At 44.4% G+C, this 19,617-nt stretch overlaps 1 protein-coding gene across 10 annotated transcripts in view; it reads right to left on the bottom strand.

Moving 5' to 3' along the window:
• Window positions 1-19,617, bottom strand: part of MPP7 (membrane palmitoylated protein 7) — a 300,103-nt gene that overhangs the window by 12,507 nt on the left and 267,979 nt on the right. For 9 of the 10 annotated variants that reach the window (XM_039523991.1, XM_039523987.1, XM_039523983.1 and 6 more), the window contains 2 exons: window positions 12,427-12,520; window positions 11,239-11,347 (listed from right to left, as the gene is read on the bottom strand). In XM_039523991.1, coding sequence (XP_039379925.1) covers window positions 11,239-11,347; window positions 12,427-12,520 — 203 coding nt within the window. Of the gene's footprint in view, window positions 1-10,361; window positions 10,507-11,238; window positions 11,348-12,426; window positions 12,521-19,617 lie in introns of all 10 variants that reach the window. The other variant, XR_005593934.1, reaches the window with a different exon arrangement.

Genomic DNA, 19,617 nt, shown 5'->3' with positions numbered 1-19,617 from the left:
CTGGAGAGAGCAGGTAGCCATTGGTTAAAAGGGGTGTTTCCTTAGGATGATTAGAAACAGTCTGAGGTCCCATTGGGGAGCCAGGTATCAAATGGGAGGAAAGAGGTTGTATAGACCCTTGAGAAATCTGACTGCTGTAGAGTGGACAGAGATGAAAAGCCCTGGATGAGTGAATGGTCAGATGTACCCTGAAAGAGCTCATTAGAGACTCATTGTTTTTATTTCCAATAGGTAGTCCAAGGTCTTGGAAAATGGAACTTCCAAGGCTTGAGAAGATGGGAGGGAGCAGCAGGATTGGAAGTGTTTCTACTTTTGAAGATAAGTCTTGAGAGTATTGGGCTTTCTACTAGATAAGAGAACTGACTGAACTCTACCTGAAAAGGTTAACTCCATGCTGGGAGCCACTGAGAAGCCATGCTCTCAGATTCAGGGAGGAGGAGTTGGGAAGGATGAAGGTCCCTGAGTTCTATGTCAAGAGGTCCTTCATGATAGGAAGCCTGAAGGGTGTTAACCCTGAGAGGTGGATGAGGTTTGAGCACCACACCTGTCTTGGCCAAGCAGGTGCTATGATGATAGCTTTTTCTCCTCAGCACAGCTTGAGGGAGGTCTTTAGGGCTAGTGGTATAGGTGGATAAGCATAAAGAAGGGTACGGGGACATGGTGTTATCAGGGCATCCTTAGGAGAGTTGTGACCGTAACCTCCCTTAGAGCCAAACAGACAACATTTTGCGGCGTTTGTGTTGACAAAGAGGTCTATGCTGGTATACCTCAGGTCAGGCAGGTGCTCTGGAAGATACAGTTTTTGAGCTCCCGTTTATGATTTTGGCAGAAGTGTCTGCTTAAGGAGTTTGCAATTATATTGTGGAGGCCTGGCAGATAGACTTCTGATTTCTATCCGATGAGAAATGCACCAGTTCCACAACTTTAGTGACACTGTGCATAAGGATTGGGATCTTGCTGAACCCTGGCGGTTGATGTAATACATCACTGCCCTGTTGTCCAGCATTACTCTGATTGGGTGACCTCATATGGCCTGGAGGATATTTAGCAAGCATATCTACTGTTCTTAGCTCCACGATATTGATATGTAGTGCCAATTCCTATGCTGATCATTTGCCCTGTGCTTTGTCTCCCTGTAGGTGAGCTTCCCACCATAACACACACATCTGTTATGAGGGTCTTCAAAGATGCTGGATGTATGAATGGGGTTCAAACAGAGTCTTTCCACCATATAAGAGAGTCTAACACCTTCCGAGGCACTGACGTGTGTCTGGAGAAGATTGTCTGTTTGGGGTATACACTACTCTTAGTCACGTCTGGAGGCAAATGAGGTGCATCCTTGCATGGGGAATCACATATGTGGTGTCCAACATGTGGCCCAACATCTGTAGGAAAATCCTTAGGTTATTTGTGGGCTGAATTGTAATGTTGAGATTAGATGGGATATGGTGGAGAATCTCTCTTTGGGAAGGTAAGCTCTTGCTGTTTGGAGTGTAGAGTAGCTTCTATAAAGTCTATTCTCTGTACTGAAGTTAGCATGGATTTCTTGTGGCTGAAACATGGGTCCAGAGATTGGAATAGTGTTAATGACCTGGACATTGCCGACTGGACCTCTTCGGGTGATTGGCCTCTGAGAAGCCAGCTGTCCAAGTATGGGAATGCTGATATTCCCCACTGGCAGAGCCAACTCACTACCTCTGAGAGAATCTTTGGACTGCTCTTGGGGCCACGGAGAGTCCAAAGGGCAGAACTCGATAATGATAGTGATCCACCCCATTACAAAACATAGGAAGTGCTTGTGGGAGGGGTGGATAGTTACATGAAAGTAAGCATCCTCTAGGTCAAGGGCCATGAACCAGTCTCCTGGGTCTGAGGATGGGATTATGGTAGCTAGTGTCACCATTCTGAAGTGTTATGCTAGGATGCAATTGTTCAAGATCCTGAGCGCAACGGTTGGTCTCCATCCTTCATCTTTCTTGAGAACAAGGATGTAATTGGAATAGAACCTTCTTCCGATGAACTCTGGTAGAACCAGTTCTATTGTTCACAGGAGAAGACAATGAACTTCTTGACTTAGGAGTGCCTCATGAGAAGGGTCCATGAAGGAGGATGGGGAGAGGGTTGGGAAGAGGGATGGAAAAGAAGTGGATAGAGTAACCCTCTTTGACATTCTCTAATATCCACTTGTCTGAGGTAAGAAATTCCCAGGCTAAGTAGTGGGACAGTCAATCTCCAAAGAGGGGATAGTCGCACAACAGCTGATTCGGAGTGGAATGGATTGCTTGATGCCCTTGACCAAGGTATCAAAAGTGCCTCTTAGGCCTGGTCTACACTAGGACTTTAAATCGAATTTAGCAGCGTTAATTCGAACTAACCGTTCAACCGTCCACACCAGGAAGCCATTTAATTCGAACTAGAGGGCTCTTTAGTTCGAATTTGGTACTCCACCCCGACAGGTGGAGTAACGCTAAATTCGACATGGCTAGTTCAAATTAGGCTAGGTGTGGATGAAATCGAACTTAGTAGCTCCGGGAGCTATCCCACAGTGCACCACTCTGTTGACGCTCTGGACAGCAGTCCGAGCTTCGATGCTCTGACCAGCCACACAGGAAACGACCCGGGAAAATTTGAATTCCTTTTCCTTTCTGGACAGTTAGAATCTCATTTTGTGGTTGGACATCGGGGCGAGCTCAGCAGCACCAGCAGCAATGCAGAGCTCTCCAGCAGAGGAGTTCATGTAATCTCTGAATAGAAAGAGGGACCCGGCATAGACTGACCGGGAACTCTTCGATCTGATCGGTGTGGGGGGCGAGTAGTCTGTGCTTTCGGAGCTGCGCTCCAACAAACGGAATGCAAAGACCTACGAGAAGGTCTCCAAAGCCATGATACAGACAGAGGATACAGCCGTCATGCAATGCAGTGCCGCGTGAAAATCAAGGACCCCAGACAAGCCTACCAAAAAATCAAAGCGGCCAACGGATGCTACGGAGCCTGCCACCACTGCCCCACCAGTGACCATGGACTCTGATGATGGGACAGTGTCGACGGACAGTTCCTCGACGATGTTCACGGACGGGGAAGATGAGGAAGGGTTTGTGGAGGACGAGGCAGGCGACAGCGCTTACAATACTGCTTTCCCCGACAGCCAGGATCTCTTCATCACCGTCACGGAGATCCCCTACCAACCCTCCCCGGCCATGAACCCGGATCCTGAATCAGGGGTAGGAGCAGTCGGTAAGTGCTTTAACCATGTTAACTTTTATTCTTAATATAACAGGAATCTGAAGTGTGTGAAAAGGAGGTCTCTGTATATATGGTGATAGAACAGAAATCCTCCTGGGAGATCTCCACGAAGCTCTCCTGCCGTTAATCGATAAGCATCAGCAGGAGGTTCCTGGGGAGAGCTGCCTTATTGGGTGCTCCGTGATGGCACACTTTTCCGCGCGAGGCTTTCATGCGGTATTCAGGGAGCACTGCCTCCCAGAGCACGGCTGCATAGGTCCGTGGTTCGTGCTAGATTTCACGGAGCATGCCCTCTCTATCTCCTTCAGTGCCTGTCCTCACGGTTATCTCGCTTGGAGACTCCTGCATCTAAGTAGGGGAAGAACTGTTACGTTACGCCTGGTCCAAAGTATTTTTAATAAATAAACGGACAGACGGCATAGCACAGACTCAGCACGCAGCTGCGTGACGAGCGTAACGGAAAGCCAAAGAATCAAATGGACGCTCATGGAGGGAGGGGGGAACGAGGACGCAAGGTATCCCACAGTTCCTGCTGTCTCCGAAAAGCATTTGCATTCTTGGCTGATCTCCAAATGCTTCTAGGGTCAAACACAGTGTCCGCGGTGGGTCGGGGCATAGCTCGGCACTTTACGCACCCCGACCCCAGAAGTTAAAGGGAAAACAATCCTCTGTTGACTCTTTTACATGTCACCGTATCTGTACTGAATGCTGCAGATAGATGCGCTGCTGCAGCACTCAACAACAACATCCTTCCTCCCACCCCACCATGGGTGGCTGATGGTACAATAGGACTGCTACCCGTCCTCATCATCAGCCTATTGGCACATGGGGCAGTGCAAAAGGACTGGTAACCATACCAACTTGCTTGGGACAGGTCGATCAAGGTCGCCTGGTCCTAATTTTTCATGGTAGATGATGCAGTATGGCTGGTAACCGTCCTCATCATTGCAACAGCGGGCTGAGCTCCATCAGCCCCCACCCTTCATTGTAAAGAAAAGATTCAATTGCCCCTGGACTAGCAGAGGGATGATTGGCTCCCTCCTCCACACCCCTTAATGTCATCTCTGGACTATCATTGCAGCTGGAGGCTTCCTTCCACTCATTTCTCACAAACGACTACCTGTGTCTTATTCATGCATTCTATATTACTTCATCACACAAGTGGGGGGACAATGGTATTGGAACCCAGGAAGGCTGGGGGAAGAATGGAATGAACAGCTGGGGTTGTTTCAGGAGCACACCCTGTGAATAGCATTCAGCTCAAAATTTATGCATGATTGGACAGAGAGCAGCTGTGCTCTCTGGTTCTATGATACAGTGGTTCTCTAGTACAGTTGCCCATATTCTAGGCAGGACTGATTCTATTTTTAGATACCCAAAAAGGAGGGATTGACTCGGGGAGTCATTCCCAAATTTTGCTTTTGCGCCCCTGGCTGATCGGCCAGGGGCACTTATGAAAGCACCAAATGGCACAGTGCAAAAGGACAGGTAACCATGACCATCTTATTACCGTCTTCTTACCAGTTCATGGTATGGTAGACGGTACAGTATGCCTGGTAACCATCGCTGCTGTCATGCAAAAGCAAAAGCATGCTGCTGTGTAGCGCTGCTGGTCCGCCTCTGTCAGCGGCATCTAGTACACATACGGTGACATACACAAAAGGCAAAATAGGGTCCACTGTTGCCACGCTATGGCGTGTGCCAGGGCATTTCATGGAAAACGTGCTCGAAATGATTATCTGCCGTTGCTTTCCCAGAGGAAGGAATGACTGGTGACATTTACCCAGAATCCACCGCGCAAATGATTTGTGCAACAGCAGGCACTGGGGTCTCAACAAAAAATTCACAGACACAGCCTAGACTCAGTTAATTGTTCGCAAAAAAGTATCTTTGCAAGGAATTCACTAACTGTTTCCCATGTCACAGCTTCCACTGTCTCCAGACCTTCTACAGCATCCCCCTCGCAGAGGCTGGCGAAGATTAGGCGGCGAAAGAAAAAGACAAGGGACACGATTTTTGATGAATGTGTGGGCTGCTACCTAGCCGAGGCGGACCAGCAGAGGCAGTGGAGGGAGAAAGTCTCTCTGTACCAGCGCTCACACAGCGAATGGGAGGAGAGGTGGCGTGAGGAACACAAGCAGGCGACTCAAGCAATGCTTGTACTAGTGAGGGAGCAAACGGACACGCTCCGGCGACTTGTGTATGTTCTGCAGGACCGCTGCAGGACAGAGCCCCCGGCAGTATCTCTGCAACCGCCCTCCCCCGCCACAAAGTCACATACCCCCCTCACCCTAAATAACCAGGAGGATGCCCGCCCTGGGCCGTGAATACTGTCACTGCACCCCAGCAGAGTGCTCAAGTAACCAAAAGCTCTCATACCCTACGTTTGCATAAGTCCTTCCCTTCCGGACTCAAACAAGTCCCAATCCCAGTCCCATCCCATAACTGTGTACTTAAGTAATAAAAATACTTTGCTGTTAAGTACTGTTTCCGTCATGTTTTTTCACTGAAGACTGTGTTTGAATGGGGTGCGTGGGGAAGTGCGTTGCTAATTGCATAGGACAGGCACCTTTCCCAGGGTACAGACACGGGGGCCGGATCAGCAGCGGGTAACACACACAGTGCAGTCAGTAGGCACCGTGGTCAGTATGGGAGGTGGTTTCCAGGTTCTGTGTGGGCGGTGGGGATGTGACTTTTTAGCGGGGGAGGGCGGTTACAGATCTTATACAGCGGTCCTTGTCCTGGACCGCTGAGTCACGCAGCAGAGGAATCTGTATCCGTCCTCCTCCGCCACAAGGCCACATAGCCCCCCGCACACAGAATCCCAAAAAGGAGGGATGGCAGGCTCCGTTGAAACAAGCAGTCCGGCAATGCAGACTGCTGTAGGAGCAGGAGCCTGTCATTCCTTGAGTTTAGAGGCGGTCTTTACATCAGCGCACACCCTACCCACCACAGTCTGCGTTCCAGTTTCAACCCTTTAACGAAAAGTCATGAATAAAGAAACCTCTCCTCAGTAACAGTGTGACATGTATTTTATTTTTACACATGTCTTGGAAGTGGGGGAAACGGGGAGAACGGGGTATTTAACCGAAGAGGAGAGTCAACAGTAACTGGGTAAAGAAACAGGGGCAGGTTCAGCTTCTCTGTAAAGAAACTGAACAGTCACAGGTCACGCTGCTCGCTGGTATTTAAAGAGTTCCTTGTCGCTGTCCCAGGCGCCTGTATAGGGCTTCATGAGCAAGTGCATTAGCGGGCAGGCTGGGTCACCGAGGATCACTATAGGCAAATGCACATCCACAACAGTTATTTCGTGGTACGGGAAGAAACTACCTTCCAGCAGGTGTCTGAGCAGCCCACAGTTCCTGAGAACACACGCATCAGGAACCTTGCCCGGCCATCCGACGTTCATGTTGGTAAAACGTCCCCTATGGTCCCCCAGTGCTTGCAGAACCATTGAAAAGTAGCCCAATTTCTCAGCAGCTGAATGTGGAAGAGGTGGACGATAAAGTGCGAGGAGGAGAAAACGGCGAGGATCGCAGCGGGCTCCATGCTTGCAGTGCTGTGGCGTCCACGCTGTCACTGACCAGAAAAGTGCACGAACAGATTGCCCGCAGGCGCTTTCAGGGAGGGAGGGAGTGAGGGCGTGATTGACGGTTCAATGACGACAGTTACCCAAAACCACCCTCGACACATTTTTTCCCCCAGCAGGCATTGGGGGCTCTACCCAGCATTCCAATGGGCAGCGGGGACTGCGGGAACTGTGGGATAGCTTCCCACAGTGCACCGCTTCCAAAGTCGACGCTGGCCCCGTTAATGTGGACTCAGAAATTCGAATTAGTGTATTTAGTATGGATACACAAATTCGACTTCATAAGGTCGAATCCACAAATTCGAACTAAGTTGATTCAAAATAGTCTTGTAGTGTAGACAAGGCCTTAGAAGCAGGAACTGATAGAGTAAAAGTAGGGGTGCGTGACCTGTGTTTTTGCAGTTTGGGTTTTCTCCGGAAGGGCTCCTGAAGCTTAGGGAAAGTGTGCTGTTGGTACTGGAATGGTCTCAATCTTGAGTGGTTTGCGATCTACTAAAGCACATTTTTGTTGCAGGCACATAAATCCCCACTGATTGAGCATCTGGAGAGAAGAGTCCATATTTTCAATGAAGAGCTTAGGCTCTTTGAATGGGAGATCTTCCATGGTATTTTGAAATTCTGGAAGACTGGAGAACTGGAGCCAGTATGCTTTTCTCATGACCACCATTGTGACATGAACTTTCGGAGTCTGTGTCAGCAGCATCTAGAGTAGCTTGTAGGGAGGTTTTTGCAACCAACTGTCCTTCAGCAATGATAGATTGAAAATGATTTTCTGGTCTTGTGACAAGTTGCTCAATAAAATGTATATATTTGGAGTATGTGTTAAGATTGTATTTTGTCATCAAGGCCTGGTAGTTGCCCGTATAAAATTGGAGAGTGACTGATGAGTAGCTCTTCCTTTCCACCAAGTCCAACCACTTGGATTACTTGTCAGATGGAGAAGGCCTAGAATGAGCTTGACAGCTCCCTTTCATTGGCTGCGTCAACTGGCAGGGAATTGGGGCTAGGATGGGAAAAGAAGTGTTTCATTCCTTTTGGGGGATATAGTATTTATCTGCCTGCTTACAGCTTGGTGGGATTGTGGCAGGTGTATGCCACAGGGAAAGTGCAGGTGATAACACCTCACTGATGGTTCTGAAATCATCAGTGTAGGAAAGTCATGGTGGCATTATTGTGTCATCTGGAGATGAAGAGGACTTTACAGAGGGAAGCAAGATCTTCTTGGCCTGAGACTATTGCTCCTTTTGTATATAGTCTGGTACTGGAGAAGTGTGAGGTTCTGAGGTGCATAGTGCTGCAGTGTGTGGTACTGATCAATCTGCAGGTGTTGATAGCGGGTATGGTACTGGTGGATACTGGTGCTTTTTCTTAGATATATGAAAGAACTGGTTGCTGTACTGACCCATGGGTCTCAGTAACTTTACTGGAGAGGAGAATAAGGGAATGGACTGCAATGATAATTATAGTCTCTGGGCCTACAATGTTTGGTAGATTCCCTAGGATTTATGAAAAGGACTTATGGAGTATGGTAGCACAATACTGGGATGATTGTTTTACTGAGATCTCCAAGTCCAATGAGTCCTCTCTTGAGCTGAGAGAGAGAGAGAGAGTCAGTCCCCAATGCCCTAACCAATACTGAAGGCTGGAGACATAAGCAAGTCTCAACTTGCAGCTGTCAGGACCACATTGGGCAGGTGGCTCCAGTACATCTCAGTATTGGAAAGTCAGGTTCATCAGAGATTGAAACCCACTGAAGAAAGGAACTTAGAAGGAGTTGGAGGGCTCTAATAGCCTTTAGATGAGATTTGGGTTGGTACCAAAAGGGGAAATGCCAACTGGTGAGATGGAAGCTCTTGCAAGACTGAGGTGGTTGTAGGGTCATGTCCCACCTCAGACATATGGCGAGATCCGGGTTCTGGGAAATGGATGGTAGCCCTGTGTGTACTGCAGAGCCACAAGGTATCAGAGTGCCACCACAGTAGTTGCTCTGGTGGTAGGTTGTTGTCTGAGCATGGCTTCTTCCATGGTACCAATGCCTCAGTACTGGACTCAGCTGGAACCTCTGTGGTACCCTTAGAGGAACAAGAATCTCCCAAGACTGGGTTTTATGGGGAGATCTACCCTGCTTCTTCACTTCCCTGCTCGGAGAGGTATGCTTCCTCTTCTTTAGAGTTTTATTATCTGGGGCCATAGTTGAGGCAGCAATGTGAGCTGAGGTGGCCTATGATGTAGAGGCTGATGTAACTGGGAGGGGGGGGGAAGGGGGAAAGGGGTGGTGAAGCGAACTCTGCCGGAGCTAGAGCATGTTCCATTAATAGCTGCTCAAGTCTTGTCTCCCTGTCTTTTTTTGGATCTGCCTTTGAAAACCAGACAAAGCTTGCATTTAGAAAGGTTGTAGGAGTGCCCCAAACACCACAGGTAACTGGAGTGTTCATCACTGTGGGAAAAGGACCTGTGGCATATCTAAGAGGACTTAAACTCCAGGATTTGGGATGTAAGTTGTGCTCCAGCACAAATGAAAGATCTAAGAAAAGAAGAGGGAAGGAAACCACTCCCTCCCCCTACAAGCACTAGAGTGCAAAATAAAGTAAATGGCTAAAAATAAAGAAAAAATACAATAAAGTAAATATGAAATTAGGGTAAAAAGGATTCACAAGGTGAATGCTGGGAAGCTAAATGCAGCTGACAGCAGAATGCTCTGTTGTCTCAAGCCACATACCCTTGTTCAAAGTACAACGTAGTACTCTGCACAGGTGCGGGCCCGTGGATACTACTTTTCAGTCTCTGATCGAGAGCACATAGATGCTTGAACATCCTACAGTGGAGCACCACAGGGGGACATACTCAAAGAACTAAAACCTATTCCTCTATGTAGCTCTTGCTGGCCAGTAACAAGTTGCTGCCAGATAACTTGCAGCCACAGTATCAAGTACCTTCCTCCTCCTGCAATCCTAGCAGTAGCTGCAGGAGCAGCTAGTTGTACAGTATAGAGTTGAAACTCCAAAATGCCAAATACACATGTCCCTAAGCTTAAACTGAGTTATTTGAATTTGGTATCGTATTTCCAACTGACATCTTTCTAATGAGAAGACAATGACATTCTCTCATTTTAATAGCTAGAAAAAAGCTAATTGTTCACAATAATTTACCATACGCTACTAGATCAAAATTTCCTTTTTTATAATTTAAAAACTGTTAATATTAGCTAATGCAGTTTTCACAGTAAGTGCAGTGTTGCACACACAACAATTCAGCAAGTAAATCCAAAATTGCACATTTTTTGTTGGTGACTCATCAAAAGTACTATTGATCTAGGTTTTTGACTCTGTGACATCAGTTTCCTAAAGTCATTATTCAACCAGCATATAGCTGTGCCATCCCCTTTTCCTACAGAAAGCCTCTTTTGGCCAATTTTCTAATAAGGAACATGACATAATATTTGGATTAATGTGAATACATTTTTGCCATTGACGCCACTGAACATTTACAGTAAATGCTATTTAGACAGGGAATAATCATGTCCAATTACCTACAGAACCCTCTTTAAACCAACAGCTTGAGTGCTTCATCATGCAGGCACTTGTGTACTGCGTAAGTCAGGAAAAGTGGAAGACTTCAACTGTTTCCATTTAACATCGAAAATCATTTTTCTGGCTCCTGAACTTTGTGCTGCACTACAGGATATTTGAACAATACTCAAACAAGTCAAAGGTGAACACAAAAGCAATGGAAAAATCTGTTCTGAACAATGTATTTCAAATCCTATTTTTATATATTTATTTCATTCAAGCTTTATTTAAATGTTCAAATGCACAAGTTAAAGTTTCACCCAGACAATAATGAATATTGGAGGTGGGGGTTAATAGGAAGGGGTACATGCACACAAAATAGACACAAATGATGACATCAGCCCCTTCCCTCTACAGAATACTACTCTATTTATCTGTTATTCAGCACACTGTATATTTAATGTTTCTTCACATTACGGCCTGTCATAAAACCCTTTCCATGAACAGTCTTGTTGAAATCAAAGGATTACTCATGTGAGTAAGGGTTGCAGGAATGGATTCTTTCTCAAGAATATTTTGCATTTAAATATCAAGTTTTTCAGACAAATTCTAACCCAGATCAGCAGAACAGTGAATACAAATGTTGGAGCATTCTGTGAGTAATTAAATGTTCTTCATGTTAGTGTAAGGTTTCAGTGCAGTTAGTTTTTGCATTGAATACCATCCAATCTGTGTTGAAATTTCCCTTTAGGAAAGCTCTATACAATAAGTATAAGAAATTGGGGGGAATATAAATTGAACATGGAATAAAATGGAATGCTCTATTAACAGTCTTCTTTCGGAATCCTAACATGGAATGCAGTAAATTACGCCATGCCAAGAGAGGTGCTTACTTACATGAGGCTGCACATCCAACAAACAAACTTTGTTTTTAGTTAGAACAGATCGAACAGAGTCTATGCTTGTACCGTAGTAGTTGTTTTTATATTCACCATATTCAATAAACCTGTGGTAGAAAGTGACAAAAAATCAGAATCATTCCCTTTTCTTTACCAAATACTTATCAATTTAGTTAGTAAGATTTAATTCACGAGCAGAAATATTTTCACTCTACATGTGATTTTTACCATGTTTTATAAAAGGAAATGCTGCCAAGTACTTCAGCATGTCAACCTAAAAAAAACCCCTTCTATTTTACCATTTTCAAATCAGTAACACTTGCTTATATTACAGTTAAAGAGAAAAAGTACTATAGTCCAACAGCACACTAATGTTTTCCATCACCTCTTTTTCAGAACTAATGCAATGCAATAAAAAAGTGGATAAGCTAAACAATAGAAACTACTGAAATTTCATTGCACGCTACAGAATATCTGACTTTTCTGTCTCTGAATAGGAGGAGCAGTTATGATGGTGCTAATAGAACCAAGGCGGCTGGTTAGGTGCTATAAAAATATAAATACAATTTGAGAAAAAGCAAAGCACATTTTGAAGTTCAATCAAACCTACAGTTTTGTGTCTACTATACTTTGCCCTCTGAAATACTTAGGGCAGGATCTAAACTTATAGTATTTTACAGCTTGCTGGGGAGCATGATGCTACCATTGTCATTATTTTATTTTAATTTTTGGAAGGGCTTGAGGGGACAGGCTTCTCTCTAGTTCTCCATATTCCTGTTCTTTTGAACAGGAAATGCCTGTACTGGAAGGGAATATAACTATACAAAATGTTTGAAATGCAGCACTGCCAGGGCCCCTTTGCTGATGCTGCAACGATCAATTAGTAAGACAAATAATGCCAATTTAAAAGGGGACCCCACCTTCAACACCCCCCAAATGTTTAACTCATTGGACAGGCATTTAAAGTATTAGGTGGTTTAAAACTGTTTACGTTCTATTACTTTTATTTTGTTTCAACAATCTGCAGAAATTGCAGTGCTGACTGTTTAGACATTATACTTTAACATGTTTTAAAATCAATGCAGACTCTACCCATTTGAAATTACCACATAAAAGAACCAACTACTAAAACGTCACAATGAAACCATTGTTTTGACTGTGGCTCTAGTTAGCCTTTCCAACATACTTGTTATTCTGTACATCTGTCTCAAACAAGTGCTTGGAAATGAAAATGTACTCAACACCATCACTTTCTTGGCCTCTTCTTGCTCTAGTCGTGTCTGTGGTTTCATTAAAAAAAAAAAGAAGAAAAAAAAAGCTTTTTTAAAAACAACAAACCAGTTTTAGGAAAAATATAAAGGCCCCAATCCTGTGCAGTGCAGAGTGCTCTTATCTTACACTGGCTTCCAAAGGAGTTGAGTGTGCTCAGCATCTTGAAGGCTGCACTCAGCATGTCACAGGATTGAGCCTAAAGCAAGTACAAGAAAACTCATTGGACATAAATAACAGATTATCAGTTTTATTTACTAATGGAAAAGTTAACTAAAGGGGGAACAATGAGGCTGTTGAAAAATTAAATGAGCAGCAATTTAGAACAATCGCGTTCCCTCTGCCACTATTCATCATAAAAGGAATTTGGGGAATTCACTGGCACAGGGGACCATCAAGGCAAATGATGTTTAGTGATTGGATTTATCAGAGAGCCAAATAATGTTATGATCATTAACAACATTTGCAGCTACAGTATGTAAGGTATGATAGTAATATAATGGAGAATTACATTTCATATTTTAGGAGCTGATTGCCTCTGGTGGATGGAAAGGAATTCCTCTTTCTCCTCATCTACAGCCTTGCACAATAGACTAGGTGGATTATGGGTTTTTTAATTCTATTTTTACTTCCTCTCAAGCATCAAGTAATAGTTTTTCTATAAAATTAGGTACAAATGGGACAAAATGCTTAATGGTCTGGTGTGGTGTGGTATGAAGGTTTTTATTACCTGTATAACTCACTCACTTATGACTAATGTGACCATTCCATACTCATACCTATAAAACCTTTGTACCACACTGTCATGCGCTCTCTATCACTAACTCATGGATATATAGAAAAAGACGCACATACTGAGTATATATTAAGTATTTGTCATATTCTTCTTCTTTGGCTAACATAAAAAATACATTTCAAAGATGGTCCTACTTCCCCTTGAAATTTTGCAATTATTAAGTTTCACTTGAAAGTGACCCCCTCCCCCTCAAGTTTTGATGAGCAATTGAAAAGCAAAACTCTAGAGACACAAAGTTGCTTGATGAAAAATAGCAATTTTGTGGGGAGAAAAATCTTGTGCAGATGATTGCACGTTCATCAATCAGTTGAGTATCTGAGAGCATAGGGCAATTTTTTTTAATGAATTTACAGAAGGGACAAAATTTGCAACTCTCGAGAATTAGAGAACAAATGTATTAATTTTTCCAATTAGAAATATACCCATGTCTACACGTTTAAGAATATGCACGTGGTTAGAGAAAGTATTGAGTTAATGCCTTGGATATAAGGTGCTGGAGTCCCTTGTTCTTAGAGGAGCCTCACTGTAGGAGGCAAAGTCCAGGAGGAAATGAGATGGAAAGCTGCGTGGATCTGGAGAAGCCTCTCAGTGAAAGGTGTCCATCCATCACACCAAAAGAAAATCCTTTTGTTTATTTTTAAATTTTTACACAAAAGATTGCTTTGGATTTTGGAAATATGATAATGATACATTCTGTAACGAGGTACATGAGTTGAGTTGCTATCTGAATACAGGCTAATACTTTGCATAAATGTCACAGAAACTGTACAATAGCAGCAGAATTCAACCATGTCTGTATTAAGGAATTTTTTAAAAAATTCCCTATCACTGCGAACATCAATGGGAGCATGACTAAGGCCCCAATAGCAGAGCTGTTCCATAATGATAGTGTTAAACCTAATTTTCAGGATTCACTAATGCAGTAGTAAAACTGCAAGGGCCTGGTCTATTTAAAAGGTTTATTAAAGGTGTTATTTTATGGCCAATACCATGTCACCATCACCCCCCACCCCCAATCTTATGAACTGTTCCATGAGCATAGCATCACAATGATGGTGTTAATATGTTATAAATCACATTAACTGATCAGATTTGAAAAAAGTCAACATTTCAATTCATCCATAGATTCCAAGGCCAGAAAGGGCCACTGTGATCATCTGGTCTGGCTTCTTGTATAACACAGGCCATAGAACTCCCCCCCCCCCTTTTTTTTAATCCAATCTTGATTTTAAAATAGTCAGTAATGGAGAATCCACCACAACCCTTGGTAAGTTGTTCCAGTAGTTAATTACTCTCACTGTTAAAAATGTACGCCTCAAATCCAGTTTGAATTTGTCTAGCTTCAACTTACAGCCATCACAAAACTGGGTGACTGGGCAAAAAAATGGCAGATGAAATTCAATGTTGATAAATGCAAAGTGATGCACTTTGGAAAAACATAATCCCAATTATACATATAAAATGATGGGGTCTAAATTAGCTGTTACCACTCAAGAGAGATCTTGGAGTCATTGTGGACAGTTCTCCGAAAACATGGACTCAATGTGCAGCGGCAGTCAAAAAAGCGAACAGAATGTTGGGAATCATTAAGAAAGGGATACTCAATAAGACAGAAAATATACTGCCTCTATATAAATCCATGGTACGCCCACATCTTGAATACTGTATGGAGATATGGTCGCCCCAGCTCAAAAAAGACATAATGGAATTAGAAAAAGCAACAAAGAATCCTGTGGCACCTTATAGACTAACAGACGTTTTGCAGCATGAGCTTTCGTGCTGCACACAGTATTCCAGCAGCAGTCACTCCAGTCACCACCCACGAAAGCTCATGCTGCAAAACGTCTGTTAGTCTATAAGGTGCCACAGGATTCTTTGTTGCTTTTACAGATCCAGACTAACACGGCTACCCCTCTGATACGGAATTAGAAAAGGTTCAGAAAAGGGCAACAAAAATGAAAAACAAAAATATGGAGAGTCTGCCATATGAGGAGAGATTAATAAGACTGGGACTTTTCAGCTTGGAAAAAAGATGACTAAGGGAGATATGACAGAGGTCTATAAAATCATGACTGGTGTGGAGACAGTAAATAAGGAAGTGTTATTTACGCCTTCTCATAACACAAGAACTAGGGGTCATCAAATGAAATTAATAGGCAGCAGGTTTAAAACAAACAAAAGGAAGTATTATTTCACACAACGCACAGTCAACCTGTGGAACTCCTTGTCAGAGGATGTTGAAGGCCAAGACTATAACAGGGTTCAAAAAAGAACTAGATAAATTAACCATCAATGGCTATTAACCGGGATGGGCAGGGATGGTGTTCCTAACCTCTGTTTGCCAGAAGCTGGGAATGGGCGACAGAGGATGGATCACTTGATGATTACTTGTTCTGTTCATTCCCTCTGGGGCACCTGGTATTGGCCACTGTCAGAAGACAGGATACTGGGCTAGATCGACCTTTGGTCTGTCCCAATATGGCCATTCTTATGTTCTTATGGATCATATTATACCTTTCTCTGTTAGACTGAAGAGCCCATTATTAAATATCTGTTCCCCATGTAGATACTAATAAACTGTAATCAAGTCACTCCTTAACTTTCTGTTTGTTAAACTAAATAGACTGAGTTCTTTAAGTATACCACTATAAGGCATGTTTTCTAATCCTTTAATCATTCTTGTGGCTCTGCTCCAATTTATCAATACCCTTCTTGAATTGTGGGCACCACACTGCACACAGTATTCCAGCAGCAGTCACTCCAGTATCCAGTATAAAGGTAAACTAACCTCTCTACCCATTTATGCTGCCCAGGATCACATTGACTCTTTTGGCTGCAATATCACACTGGGAGCTCATGTTCAGCTGATTATCCACCTTGACCACCAAATCTTTTTCAGTCACTGCTTCCTACGATAAGTATGGCCTACATTCTTTGTTCTAGATGTATATATTTACATTTCAGAGAATCATAGAAACGGAGAGTTGGAAGGGACCTCAAAGTCATCAAGTGCAGCCCCCTGGTCTGAGGCAGAACCTAGTAAACTTAAACCATATCCCTGACATGTGTTTGTCCAACATGTGTGATGGGGATTCCATAACCTCCCTTGGAAGCCTATTCCAAAGCTCAATTACCCTTATAGTTTGAAAGTTTTTCCTAATATCTATCCTAAATCTCTCTTGCTGCAAATTAAGCACATGACTTTTTGTCCTACCTTCAGTGGACATGGAGAACAATTGATCACCATCCTCTGTATTACATATTAAATTAACATATTTGATGACTTGATAAGTCTTGGGAAGCAGTGAGAGTCGAGGGACGTGCTGGCCGCCCTTCCCGCAGCCCCCATTGGCCTGGAGTGGCGAACCGCAGCCAGTGGGAGCCGCAATCGGCCGAACCTGCAGATGCGGCAGGTAAACAAACCGGCCTGGCCTGCCAGGGGCTTTCCTTGAACAAGTGGCAGACCGGCTTTGAAAACCACTGCTTTAAGACTTATTGAAAAATCAACATTAGCGGTCCAGCAAGCCCCTCCATCAGCTCTTTTAAAACTCTTAGATGCAAGTTATCCAGATGTGCGGATTTTAAAATGTCTAACTTTAGTAGCTTCTGTTTAATATCTTCTAGAGATACTAATGAAATGGAAAGAGTGTTATCATCACTATATGATCTGTTATTTCCCCCCAAATACAGAACAGAAATATTTATTGAACAGTTCTGCTTTTTTGGTATTATTATTGAGAATTCTACCATTTCCATCTAGTAATGGACCAACATCATTGTCAGGATTCTTTTTGTTCCTAATATATTTAAAAATCTCTTTCTTATTGTCTTTAACTCTGTTGGCCATAGATTCCTCCTGGTGTCCCTTTGTCAATTTTCTACAATTCTTGTCTTCTGATTTATATTCATTATCAACTTCCCCTTTTTACCATTTGTTTTATTACGCGTGCGCACACACACACACACACAAAGTTGTCTTCACTTCCCCTCTAAACCAGGTCATTTTTTAAACCAATACAAGCCTTCTTCTTCGATTGTGGCTTTTTGGGAATCTAGCAAGATGTTCTTAAATGATTCCCAATCATCATTCACTTTTTTTTTCTAAATTAAATTCTTCCTGCCAGCTGATTTGGCTCATAACTGTTTTCAGCTTTGTGAAGCTGGCCCTGTTTAAGGACCAAGTATATACATTTGTAAATGTGATAAAGTCATAATCACTTGTACCAAAGTTATCATTATTTTTTAGTTCTGTGATGAGTTCCTCTTCATCTGTTAAAACGAGGTCTAATATAAAACTCCCATGTTGGCTGCCACAATTATTGAGTTAGGAAATTGTCATCTATAATGTTTAGAAATTACAAGGATGTAATAGTACTGGCAGCATGAGACCTCCAGCATATGTCACTCAAATTGAAGTCCCCTCTTATTGCACAACTATTTTCCCCTACATGTTATAGATAGTTGTGTAAGGAAGCAATCATCCTATTCCCTAGTGTGATTTGCTGGTCTGTAGCAGACACCAATACCCCATCTTCTAGATTATCTGTTAGGACATGGATCCAGATGCACAGAAGACCATTTTTACCAATTTATCAGTGACTTGGAAACAGGTAATGCCATTTTTTGACAGAGTGCCACTCTACTTCCCCTATTGCCCATTTGATCATTCCTAAACAGGTGAAAACCACTGATTTTAACATTCCAATAATCATCCCAACAGGTTTCAGATTTTTTAGACTTGATGCATTTTATAATGCCAAAATATTTGGTATTTGAATGACATACAATATTTACAGGCCAGAACTCTATCATCACTCTTGATCTGTCATATTGCCTATGATTATCTGACAGTTACATCAGAGCAGAGATAACATGCTACTCTACAAGAAAACCCTTCTGTAGTGAGGCGGCCTGGCTCCCGGCCGCACCTGAGAGGGCCGAGCCAGAACAGCCACTGCCGCAGTGGGCGGAGCCACTGCCGCCTGTCCCCGCCCCCCGGAAGTCAGGGGCGGGACAGGAAGTATAAAGGTCCGGCCCCAGCGCTTAGTTGCTGCCCGGCGGCCGGAGAGGACAGATGCTACTGACCGAGCTCCTGCTCGACCAAGCCTTCCCCGAGCCCGGTACCCTGAGGTGGACTGGCCGAGCCTTCCCCGAGCCCGGTACCCTGAGGAGGACTGGCCGAACCTTCCCCGAGCCCGGTACCCTGAGGAGGACTGGCCGAGCCTTCCCCGAGCCCGGTACCCCGAGGAGCTGCCCGAGCGTCCCCCTTACCAGAGTCCTGAGGAGCAGCCCGACCTAGCCAGCCCTCAGTACGCCGAGGAACCCATGGTGTGGGACCCCGCTGCGGACCCCAGAGATGAGCAGGTACCCATTGAGGGGGAGATGGGAAGTAGCCTGGGGGTAGCTGACCCCAGTCTGGCTACCGCAGATTTCGAGCCGATGTCGGTGTATTGCGGTCAGGACCCCACCGACACAGCAGCAGACTAACTGCCGCTGTTAGGGCCCCGGGCTGGGACACAGTGGAGTGGGTGGGCCTGTGTCCCCCCTGCCACCCTACTCACGGGTGGCAGTCTCCCCCTCACACCAGCACTCAGGCATAGAAGTCTGGACTCACCTGTTGGGCGTTTGCTCAGCTCCTGCCTAAGGACCTGAGCCCCTGAACTGTTGTTGTTGCTCAGCTCCTGTCTAAAGACCTGAGCCCCTGAACTATTGTTGTTGCTCAGCTCCTGCCTAAGGACCTGAGCCCCTGACTTGTTGTTGCTCAGCTCCTGCTTAAGGACCTGAGCCCCTGGACTACTGTTTGTGTTGCTCAACCCCTGCCTGAGGGCCTGAGCCCAGAACTGCTGTCTGTTGCCCCGCCCTGACTAAGGGCTCGGGCTTAAATTACTGTTTGTGTTGCTCAACCCCTGCCTGAGGGTCTGAGCCCTTAGACTATTGTTCGCTGCCCCGCCCTGACCTAGGGCTTGGACCTTTGGAGATTGAACTGCTGGTTTAGGCCGTGTTGTGAGGCGGCCTGGCTCCCGGCCGCACCTGAGAGGGCCGAGCCCCAACACCGGACGTCTACACCTTCCTATTCTGGGAGCACTCTCCATTGTATATCACCACTCACCAATCTCTGAATATATGCAAGAAACAATCGGGTCCATGTTGTGTGAATTTTCCCATTGCCCCTGTAAGATTTTGCTCCCTCAAACTGGCATGCTGGTGGGATACATTTCATCACTACAATACCAATTCCTAAGGAGCTTTTTAATGGGAGTTTCATTTACTAAAATCTTTGTTGACATCAACTGCATCAAATTTATACTGAAA

The sequence above is a fragment of the Mauremys reevesii genome, linkage group 2 (genome assembly GCF_016161935.1).
Source record: "Mauremys reevesii isolate NIE-2019 linkage group 2, ASM1616193v1, whole genome shotgun sequence".
NCBI lineage: Eukaryota > Metazoa > Chordata > Testudines > Geoemydidae > Mauremys > Mauremys reevesii.
The sequence above is the reverse complement of the archived record's forward strand: the minus strand, read 5'-3'. Positions and strand labels throughout refer to the sequence as shown.